Raw genomic sequence first — 12,126 nt, 5'->3', positions numbered from 1 at the left:
TTTTTTTGTATAAATGTATTAATTCTTTATTTGACTGTAACTTAGTTAGCAATTTTTATCTTAGAGTCCCTAGTCGTCGTCTTAGAAGAAATACTACTTTTCATATTCCTTTTAGTAGAGTAAATGTTTTAAAAAATGGTTTTATTAGTAGATTAAGTCAAACTTACAATTCTTTTACTTTAAGAAACCCTGAGTTAGATATTTTTAGTAATAATTTCCGTAAGTTTCGTAACATTGTTAGTAGTTTAGTTTAATGTTTGTTTGTATATGTACGTGTTTGTCTGTGTTCCCTCCTGTAAGTGGTGAACCATGAGCTCACTGTTGGTTGGGAAATGAATAAATAAAATAAATAAATAAATAAAAGTAGTTTTTTATTATTTATTGAATGTTATGTTTACAAAATAATATACTGTACATATAATACAAAAAAAATATACAATATTTTACAAGCTGGACAAGAACATATTGGCCGAATGCAGCAGGAGAGTCAGAAATATTTTTCCTGCAATATCCATTCATATTCCAATACCGAGTCTATCATTGTTGTCTTTGGGTGACCTCTGTTCCAGTCTTCATCAGCTCAACGTCTTTAAAAAAAGTAAAAGCAAAGTATGAAAATCTGGAAAAAATAGATCATGCATATTTAGTGCAAAATTGGGCTAGTGAAATTGCTTACTTTGACATAGTCAAATAAGTATACTACCTTTCTATGGTAATTAAAACACATTACTTATAATGTTATAACTTATAAAAAGAGAAAATAAATATTTGACTTACTACAGTACAGAGAACATTTGTTTGTGTTGTAAAATGGCTAAGCTGGCTTTTCCCCTCTGTCTACTTGTACAGTGCTGCTGTAAGGTTCTCAATTTCAGGCTTGTATTGCAACCATTTTCCCTGAAAAATGTTTGTTTTATTTTTATCATAAAAATTAGTTAAACAAGCTTCAACTGTATATATATATGGTACAGCAAGCTGGCTGTATTTTCGGAATGTAGCTAAGATTGATGACATATAGCCTAGGCCAGTCTATGAAGAGTACAATGTATAGGGCCTAGCTGGGCATCTTCTGCAGGGACCCGATTGTCACAGTCTGCTTGCTACTAGCCTAGTAATATGCAGCAGCATGTATTAATTATTCTAGGCCTAGCCTTGAACGGAAAAAATCCCAGGCTCAGTTAATTAATTTACCTTCCTGTTATTATTGCGTTATATATATTATTATATTTAAAATAACCGTCTAGGCCTACTTACCGACAAATTAACAGCTCAGCTTTACATATTTATACGATCAGGCCAGGGAAACCCACAGTCGAGTCGCGTCGATCTCTGGTGGTGTTGTTGTACATACAACGTGCATCGTCCATTGTTAGATCAGATCTCTGCTGTGTGGATGCTCATTAACATATCATGCATATGTATGAGTTAGCTCTACCGGCCTAATTTCTGAGCCGATGAGTTCGAAAAAATGGTAAACTTATTTTGATTTTTTTATAAGCGAAATCAATATTTTTTTCGGATTTTTTTTCGGTGGAAGTGAATAACATTATGTTAACTACAAAACAGTCTATTCAAAATTTGATTTTTTTCATCTTTCTTTTTCATTTTTTGGGGGACAATACATCTTTAAGTAAAGTGATCTATAACTGGAAGAGGACTAGTACAGTTACTTAATTTTGTCACTATCATAATTAAAACTATGTATTCTTCTTGTATTTACTCCTACCAATTAATAAAATGGTCGCTAATTAAAGGTGTCTTAAAGTAAAGTGACCTTTAATTGGAAGCGGACCAGTACATTTACTTAATTTTGTCACATAATTAAACTATTAATTATTCTTGCCTTTACTCATACCAATTAATAAAAATGGTCACTAATTAGAGGTGTCTTAAAGTAAAGTGATCTTTAATTGGAAGCGGACCAGTCAGTACAGTTACTTAATTTTGTCACATAATTAAAACTATTAATTATTATTGTCTTTACTCATACCAATTAATAAAATGGTCGCTAATTGGAGGTGTTTTAAGTAAAGTGGTCCTTTATTGAAAGAGGACCAGTACAATTACTTGTTTTTTGTCACATAATTAATAACTATATATTCTTCTTGCTTTATTAATACTAAATAATATAATGGTCGCTAATTGGAGGTTTCTTTAAGTAAAGTGATCTATAACTGGAAGAGGACTAGTACAGTTACTTAATTATGTCACTATCATAATTAAAACTATGTATTCTTCTTGTATTTACTTCTACCAATTAATAAAATGGTCGCTAATTAGAGGTGTCTTAAAGTAAAGTGACCTTTAATTGGAAGCGGACCAGTACATTTACTTAATTTTGTCACATAATTAAACTATTAATTATTCTTGCCTTTACTCATACCAATTAATAAAAATGGTCACTAATTAGAGGTGTCTTAAAGTAAAGTGATCTTTAATTGGAAGCGAACCAGTCAGTACAGTTACTTAATTTTGTCACATAATTAAAACTATTAATTATTATTGTCTTTACTCATACTAATTTATAAAATGGTCGCTAATTGGAGGTGTTTTAAGTAAAGTGGTCCTTTATTGAAAGAGGTCCAGTACAATTACTTGTTTTTTGTCACATAATTAATAACTATATATTCTTCTTGCTTTATTAATACTAAATAATATAATGGTCGCTAATTGGAGGTGTTTTAGGTAAAGTGATTTTTAATTGGAAGAGGAACACTTCATTCACTTGTTTTTGTCACATACTTAACAATTATTTATTCTTCTTGTCTTTTCACATACCATATAATATAATGGTCCCTAATTGGAGGTGTTTAGGCAAAGCGATCTTTAATTAGAAAAAAAAAAATTTGTTTGGCATCATTAAGTATTATTGGTTATTAAAAGAAGACAAGACAAGTGTAGGCGTGATAAAAACAACCACCTATCATAAAACGTACGGTATGATACAGTATTTAATAGTGGACGCATTTCAATCCATGGGTCAGACATTATTAAACGGGCCGGACAGCATTAAATTGTTGAAAAACGCCCACGAACCCGTTGAAACATGCAACTGGACACTATCCAATGCTGAAAAGTGTCCACCCGGACACTTTTGAATGCTGGACACAATTCAATCTTACACCGGCTTCATCCTTGTACCCAATAATGACAATTTTACATATGGTGTAGGCCTACCGTACTGCAAACTTTATATCAACATATTGATTTTCCCATGGAATCTTTCAAACTTTTATTAATTTATTTCGTATGACAATCATTAATTTTGATTAATCAAACAATGCCAAGACAAAAAATAAAACGAACAAAAAAAGACCATTCTGTATAAGTGGGCGTCCGTCTCGAGTGTGAATAAAATAGAAATATACCTTTTTAAAATAGATAGGTTAGTTTCTAGGCCCTAGAACCGCCCTATTTATAACACTTATTTATGGGCCCCCTAGTACTTATTCAAGAAGGATCACCTGTTAGTCCTACCCGGGCGAGAACAACTCATTCTCACGCCCGTATTCTTAAACCGGACTTTAGTCGTAGTTCGAAGTTCGACTTGAAAAAGTCGTAGTTCGAGCTATTACTTCAAATTCGATTCAAAAACGAAGTAGTCGAAGTTTGCAGTGAATGCAAAAACTACATTAAATACATAATACTGTATGCTAAATTCTGCTTACTTTATGTCTCGGTCTACTGTTTCCCACACTCATTATTAATATAGCTCTACCCTCTAGGCCTAGGCTAGTAAAACGGTAACTTAAACTTATACATAACATTAAAGAACCTACTACACTTTGAACTTTGATAACATAACAATTAACAGCCAGAGTTTGTTTATTTTAGTTTGGGGGTGTTTTAGCATGGTTCCCGGCGAAGGTTGTTCGCAAGAATCGAATATCGTACTTTTTTTACATATATTAGTAGGCATGATAGGCGATGCATTAACATTATATAAAGATTTAAATTACAATAAACTTTTGTAATTTAACTCTTCCCTGATAGGGATGATAGCACCCATTTCTATGGAAAAACTCATAATCAGCGGCGCTTCACACTGTCATAACATAAAGTAAAAAGTACCTATAGCTCCTCCCCACACATTTTTTTTTTTTAAATCAAATGTTTTAAATTATAATTTGTTTCATTTATTAGTTTGATTAATTATGTCATGGTGGCGTTATTTGGAGTCAGTTTATAGGCCTACTATGTTTAAAATAAAAATATTTTTGGAGTAAAATTTAAGAAAAAGGGTGAAAATGATTATTTTTATTCGATAAAGCAAATAGGCTTTTTATTAAAGTTTAACCCAACATTTTAGAAAATCGAATGATTCATAAATCACAGTCCCTATAATAACTCATGCTGAAACCATTTTTGTATGTATTTGTTATTATTAATATAGGCCTACGTGGTTATATCTGAAATTGCAAAGCAATAAAGTATGCCGATAACGATCGAAACCACGACCGGTGAAGACCCCGATTGTCAATGATTGTTATTTCGATCAAAACAAAGAAAATCATTGTTTACATTAAGAAACTGATCAATTGTAAATGTGTTCATAATTACAACATTCATGCTCACAGATGGCCTATTTTTATTTCTTATAGATATGGCGTTATGGTTGACGTTGCTAATTGTTATACAGCATTCTTTATTCGGTAAAGTATATATATACACTAGTGGTATTTCTAATATCGTAATTCTATTAGTTTTATTATTAGTTGGTGCTGTCGTATAACAGACAGACATACTGTATAGTTAAATAGTTAAAATAAATGCGTGTTATGGTTGAAATTACAACAGCAGGGAGTAGATAGATAGTAGACACACAAAAACATGTTTATAAGGACGATATAAGGACAACATATTAGCCGTTTAGATTGTTTCTACAGAAAAACAATTAGAACAGTTTTCGTGTCTTAATGAAATGTTTCCAAGTCCAATTTAAACGTCATTGAAAAATAAAAATTCATAAATGTTTTAATCTGATTTTACGATTAATGTTGCTTATCAAAACACCTTAGTATATCATGTATTAGTATTTTTGGTATTTCTTTCTTTTTGTTAGAATCACATGGACAGTCGGTGACAACATCTGACCAAAAAGCCAAAGAGGGTGACTCTGTAGGTGTAATAATTTGTGATTATTCTCAAGTTATGTCTACTACACCTGATGTAATACAATGGGATGAACTAGATGAAGGGGTAATCATTAATCCTGGTTTTGTTAATAAGAACAAGATGGAAAATGATCGTTTTAAGTTAAACATAACACCTGGTAGAGCTGACTTGGTGATGTCACAGCCAACCAGAGGTGATTCTAAACGAGAATTTCAATGCAAGATCCGAGCAAAAAATGGGAACATTGAAATGTCAAACCAATCGTTACTAACTGTATATTGTAAGTAAAATTAATGTCATTATTCTAACAAAATTGTTTTTTTCTTTCATTTGTAAATAAATAATATCTGAAATGTATGAAGACAATTATTCTCGGCCTGGAAATCTACTTCGGTGGTTCATGCAGATGCCGGCACTGCATGTCATCGGTACATTACGCTACACGATTAGTAGCTATATATCTGAAATCCCCTCTGACATTCACCAAAAGATTGCTATCAGTAAATGTCCGACTAAATTGAAATAATAATAAATATCATTCTTTATTTATTAACTGTCACATTTCATTACTATTTTATTATGTTTTTACAGACTTGGATCAACCTCTTCTTAATGTGTCATCAGGTTCTGCATATAAGTGTCATTCCGTGACCTTTACATGTAGTAAACATGATGGTGACCCTATTCCTGACATTACGTGGTATAAAGATGGACAGACAGTCAATATAAATGAAACTTCTAAATACGTAACAGCAAATAACAATGTAGAGTCAGTGCTTGTAATTAAATCAGCTACTGAAGAAGATGGTGGGAGATATGCATGTAAAGCAGAAAGTGACCAGTTTAAAGGAGAGGATGCTAAAACAAGTGTTGGAAGACAGCTAACCATAATTGGATATTGTATGTCCAAATTGAATTTTAAAGTAATAAATCTATAACACATATATTTATTATTTATATGCAGCTGAATGATGACATAATAAAGAATAACAGATCAAAAATTGAATTTTGTAAAATCACTTTCTAGAGAAAATGTTTTCTATATACTGTACATAATTAATCTCCATTCAGAAATGGCACGTGACAATGTTTTGATAATACTAATTTTAATAGGCAATACAAGTTTCATAACATAATGCTCAAGAAAAATGTTCAAATTTCACAAAATAATTTATAAATATGCCACATCAGTATTACTAGTATCATATTTTTGTTTAGATATCACTGCTACTTTTACATCTGAGGATGGTGTAGCAACATGCACAGCAGATGGTCATCCCAAGCCCTCATCAGTATTGATATTACAAGATGGAGAAGTGGTTAAGAAAGGAGAAAACATCGCAGCTATAGAAATTGATGATGAGATATGTCAATCAAATCTTACATGTTGGGCAGAGAATGAAAAGCGTAGCAATACAGATACTCTACAAAACTGTACATGTAATATAGGTAAATTTCACCCCTGACTTGTTTCTGGAACACATTTTATACTGTAGAATAGTGTTTAGTATAATGTAGTACAGCAATGTATATTTCAATATTTAACATTGTATATTTATAATTTATAGGTGGTTGTTCGTATGCAATAAGTATATTGATAACTATAGCAATTACTGCAATTCTTTGCCTGGTTCCGATGTTTATAATAACTCGTTATATTTATGTAAGTAATTTTAAATAAACAAGATGTTGACCTTTTTTTACAACTTAAAATTAAATAAGTAAGTAGACTTAAACTTTTATTAGATCTACTTTATATTGTTTATTATTGTTTCTATTAAGCTAAAACGAATACAAGAAATAACTTCAAAGTGCCTAAATCCTCAATATCAAGCCTTGCAATTGTCTTCAAATACTGGAGAATACAAAGATCTCAACATAGGTCCTACGATGGAGGCTAGTGCTACCAGGACGTCAACTAAAGCAAGATCAATGACCAGAATACAGGTAAACCTTTTCCGAGACATTTAAAAAAAAAATCTCTACTCGTGTGTAACAATTCAAACTTAAGTTTTACCATTCTTTCTAATTTAAGTAAAGATTAAAGCAATATTTATTTATTATTTTAAAGAGATACAAACTATATAAAACACCATATTGTTTAACAGAGAGAAGTAAGGGAAATCGATGGTCAACGCTATCAGTACCAAGATCTACAAGTTTCGGATGTCACCATAGATGACAAGGGATATGTCAAGCCAATTGAGGTATAATGAAGTAGTTCAGTGTGTATCACAATATTGGGAGACGGGAGGTTAAACTTGTGTGTATACGGGACACTATTATATGACCGATGAAAGCGTTATACCTCTTTTTAGTAGCTTAAAGTTATGTGTAATTGAGAGCGGAAAGTTTAAGCGTTACCTAAAATATATTATACAAGTTACACAACTAAACATCAATTTATTTTTAATAATAATATATCGTATAGTATTATGTTGTATCTTTTTCTGCCCAACATTTTATTATTGTAATTCGCTTGTTTCTGATAGCCTAGGCGTAAAGTTAATTACACTATTTAGCTTATTAGCTTCCTTCCACATAATATATTTTAAAGTACTATTGAACTTGTTAATGTAATTATTATCATATGTTTTTTATATATATTTGTGCATAATTTATTGAATAAACGAAATAAACTAAAAATGTTACTAACGTAATGTTAACACCATTTTGTTTGATAGAGAGGAGTAATAGAGCCTGAACGACAACGTCATCAGTACCAAGATCTGCAAGTTAATTCGGCAAACAATGATGTCGACTTAGATGACGAGGGCTATGTTAGACCCACGTCTAATAAAGTGGTATGTACAGTATCGCAAAAGTAACAATTTTAGTATACTCAAGTTACACGATACTCAGCAATTGATTAGTTCCTAATTATATAAAAATAGGTGATCAACGAAAATGGTTACTATTTAGCTACAAGAACATCAATATTTACACAATCATCATCTATTGTTTAACAGAGAGAAGTAAGAGAAATCGAACTTCACCATCATCAGTACCAAGATCTGCAGGTTTCGGAAAACTCTGATATCGCCATAGATGACGAGGGATATGCCAAGGCCATTGAGGTATAATGACGTAGTACTATGTATCACAAAGTTGATTGGAGGGACCGCCGGGTTAAACATATTAGTATACTCAAGTGACACTATTTTAACGTATAGTCCCTAATATCCACATGACCGACCAAAGCGTTACAGAAGAAGATACAGCACGTCTAATTAACAGCGGGAAATAAAATCGTATCTTAAAGTCAATTGTGCTAGCTTAATTTTTTCTTCTTCTGATAATATATACAAGTACCACAACAACATCAATGTTACTAACAAACACTATTTCTTTTTTCAGACAGGAGTAAGAGGGCATGAACGTCAACGTCATCAGTACCAAGATCTGCAAGTTAATTCTGCAAACAATGATGTCGACTTAGATAATGAGGGATATGTTAGACCCACCTCTAACAAAGTGGTATGTATCGCAAAAGTAACAATGTCATTATACTCAAGTTACACGAATTAAAATCAACAATTGATTAGTCCCAACAAACAGTTCCAGCAAGAAGAATCTAATTTTGAATTTTGAGCGACTTGAAACCAACATTTAGCTAAGTTCAATAGGGAGTTGCTAACTAAGTCAAGTTCAAATTAAGTTTTTTGTTTAAACAAAAGTTTCCTCATGATCAATGATAAATATTATTGTTTCTCCAGGAAACAAGAGAAGGAATTAAAATGGAACCTCAAAACCAAGGACTGATTTCGACAAATAGTGTAAGCTACGAAGAGCCTCATCATGATGTTAGTAGTACGTCGAATAAAGGAAAAGTTGCAGAATCGCATTATTGTCAACAGTTAGGCATATAGTACTAATATTCATGCTCAACAGATATGCATCGAGCAGTTGAACATATTTCCATGTTTCCGCCAACGTGAGGTAAATCAAACAAAAAATGCAATTGTACATTAAAGGGCAATGTCAGTAAAAGGATTTGGCAGATGTTCGCTTACGAGAGGTCACGGCGGTACCAAATGCACTGATTAGACAGGACTCTGAACATGAAGAATGTCTATAATTAAGAAGTATACATTTTAAGAGGTTTCCAAAAAGTTTAATTGTAGTACAATGCAGTTAAAGTTATCCATTATGCAAAACAACAAGATAAATAATAGGCCTAGTAGGTAGAACGAAAGCAGTTGAAAACATCAATTGGCCATAGTAATTAGGTATTAAGGTAGTAGGACGATTTACATGCAGAGAAATGTTTTTAGATTTGCCAATTACATTACATATATCATGTAATAATCGTAGAGGAAATATTTCTTATTTCCAAATAAAGATGTTTGCAAATCGGTAGAGAAAATTGTAGAAACCTGTAAACTAATAGAAATTTTTTACTGTATACGAGAGTCACACGAAAACAATAATATTATGCAAACAATACAATAGCAATAGTTAAGTTTCGTTAATAGTCTGTACCATTATCGAAGATCAGGGAGTTACAACTCCCTGCTTTGATACGATATGGTAAAGGTCAGGTGCGGGCAAAACATTTCTATTGATCATACATTCCAATAAATATTGATCTATAGTTTCCCCTATGTTTCATAATTTTGGGGATTTTATTTGTGTTACACGAGCTTGTTGAAAATAAGCACTTTCTTATCAGTGGGGGATAGTTCAAATTACACAGTAAAATCTCTATTCTTTTGTACACAAAAAAGTTGTATTGAGAGCCATTTTTAAAAAACTATGAAAAATAAACAGTGTGGTAAATAATGTTATCAGATGACTATAATATAGGTAATAAACTTGAATTTTACGTTTGTAGTATTTTTATTCAACTTCAGAGTTTTATTTTTATCATGCTATAGAACAATATCCACCATATATCCACCATCTTTTTTCACCTTCTAGGGAGTCACCAGACATGTTATTACATTAGGTTAAACTATCTAACTACTGAAAAAAAGTCTTCCTGGTTTATATAACAGAATTTTGCCAATTTTTGTATTTGACAATTTTAAGGGAAATTCATGTTTTTTTCGTCTTGATTTCTATTACAAATATTTGATTTATGTACAATTAACCCGATATTATATTTAAAATACATGTACCTCAGTTCTAAGGCCTACTATGTAGGCCTTACATATTATATTTAACTGCACTTTGTAACCACTGTGGACATGATTTACAATCCCCTGTATCCACCACTTGCAGGCAGGAAACACATTTAATTTTATACATATTATTAAATACTATAAACAACGATAACATCATAGTTTGCTAATTTTAAAATAGTATATTGATTTAAATGTTTTATACATTGCTGATTTCAAATAAAACAATGTCTATATTACTGCAATAATAAAGAACTTGAAAGATTGTTTTAAATACATACAGTTAATGCGTATGACAGGCAGAGGAAACTCTAAAAAAATAATTATTTCACTTATAAAAACACACAAAAATACCACTGTCCGGCAGTCATTTAAGTACTGTATTTTTTGTTTTAAATTACATTTTTTCATGTAAGTACTTTTTTTCTATCCAGCTTTTGGTAAAATCTTTTTAAAATATTATATCTTTGTTTCTAAAATAACAGTAAAACTTCAAAACTAGTATTATTCAGAATTAAATTTGTTGCAATGTTTTAAAAGTAGTAGATCTAAAGTCTAAAATAACAGTACTATCAGAAATGTCATAGTATGCACCCATATATTTTTTATGACTTTTAACAACTATATTATTTTATAAACGTCCGAGTATTTAATTAGTATTCCTGATTCAATCACCTAAGCAACTTTATACAGATTGTATGGTCTATTAGTATATCCTACCTTATTTACTAATAGATTTAATAAAACGATACTTAGAAGATTCAGCGCTATAAAACTATAAAAGAAACCAATTTGGCTCTTGTTAAATTTTGGCTAAAATACAAAAGGCGTATAGTAATGTGGGATATTGTATAAATAAATAATACTATCCAAGATATTAATTGGTGTGTTTAATGTGAAACATTTTTTATCATCTTATATGCTATTCTGTTGTACTGAGCCTTGTACTGAGCCATGTACAATTGGTATTTTGCATAAACAATAATTTTTTGTTTAATCTTTTACTTTAAAATATTTTATTTTAATGTCAAAATCAAGGTATTATTATGTTTATTCAAATTTAATGTGTATAAAGGTTTTGTAAAGGTAATGTATTGTAACTGTAAATTTATCTTTTAAAATTTATGTTGCAATTCTTATGTATTCTGCCAATGATTCAGCCAATTTCCAACTGAATTGGTGTTTTAAAATTGTATAAGCAAAAATATAGAAAAAGTGAAAGTAAAAATAACAAGCGCAACATACATTACTGTATATTATTATATATAAAACATCAGAATTATTAAACCATCAAAGAGTGTAGCAATGTAAATCAGCTTATTCATAATTACATTAACATAATTTCTTTGTTAGAAATCAGCTGCATTCCAATCTTATAACCCTCTGTTTCTGAACTATAACTGTAAACACACACTATTCCTTTTGCTTCTTCTTTCCCTTCTTTTACACTGTAGTAAGCTAGGTCAGATTCTTCTGCATTCACTGCACCTAGTGTGTTAAACTGACACCAGGTTTTACAACCATCTTCACTTAAGTGAAGTGTAAGATCCTTTGTTTCATTTCCATGACTTGCCATTGCTATTTGGTAGAACTGATTTGTCTTTGTTGGTAAACGTACAATACCACCCTAGATAATAATATAAGCAAATAGAGTTAAACCAACACATCAAATAATTGCAAGTATTGCAATTTAAACATCTTTTAAACAATGTTAAAATAACTAGGGGTATGTTTGTTTCGCATATTCTCTAGAGTAATTTCCCACTTCGGCATAAAAACAATTTTTAATTACACACAAGGCAAACAGTGTGATACTCTACCTGTCGCACACATGAAGCTAATACTTATGTAGAATAGAACAGAATTTTCATCATGGGAATCAAATTAC

At 31.0% G+C, this 12,126-nt stretch overlaps 1 protein-coding gene and 1 long non-coding RNA gene across 3 annotated transcripts in view; both read right to left on the bottom strand.

The window, feature by feature from the left end:
* Positions 1 to 171: 171 nt before the first annotated feature.
* Positions 172 to 1,531, bottom strand: LOC140056468 (uncharacterized). 2 transcript variants are annotated; one of them, XR_011846766.1, is made up of 3 exons: positions 1,255 to 1,531; positions 778 to 897; positions 172 to 619 (listed from the first exon to the last, which is right to left on the bottom strand). It is a non-coding gene; the product is annotated as an uncharacterized lncRNA (long non-coding RNA). The 2 variants fall into 2 exon arrangements; XR_011846765.1 differs by having other exon boundaries at positions 172 to 587.
* An 8,328-nt stretch (positions 1,532 to 9,859) lies between these two features.
* The window catches only part of LOC140057170 (uncharacterized), a 31,807-nt gene continuing 29,540 nt past the window's right edge, over positions 9,860 to 12,126 (bottom strand). Inside the window, exon 25 of the mRNA XM_072102723.1 lies at positions 9,860 to 11,865. Coding sequence (XP_071958824.1) covers positions 11,566 to 11,865 — 300 coding nt within the window. The 3' untranslated portion in view covers positions 9,860 to 11,565. The remainder of the gene's footprint in view (positions 11,866 to 12,126) is intronic.

This window comes from Antedon mediterranea, chromosome 8 (genome assembly GCF_964355755.1).
Source record: "Antedon mediterranea chromosome 8, ecAntMedi1.1, whole genome shotgun sequence".
Taxonomy (NCBI): Eukaryota; Metazoa; Echinodermata; class Crinoidea; order Comatulida; family Antedonidae; genus Antedon; species Antedon mediterranea.
The sequence above is the reverse complement of the archived record's forward strand: the minus strand, read 5'-3'. Positions and strand labels throughout refer to the sequence as shown.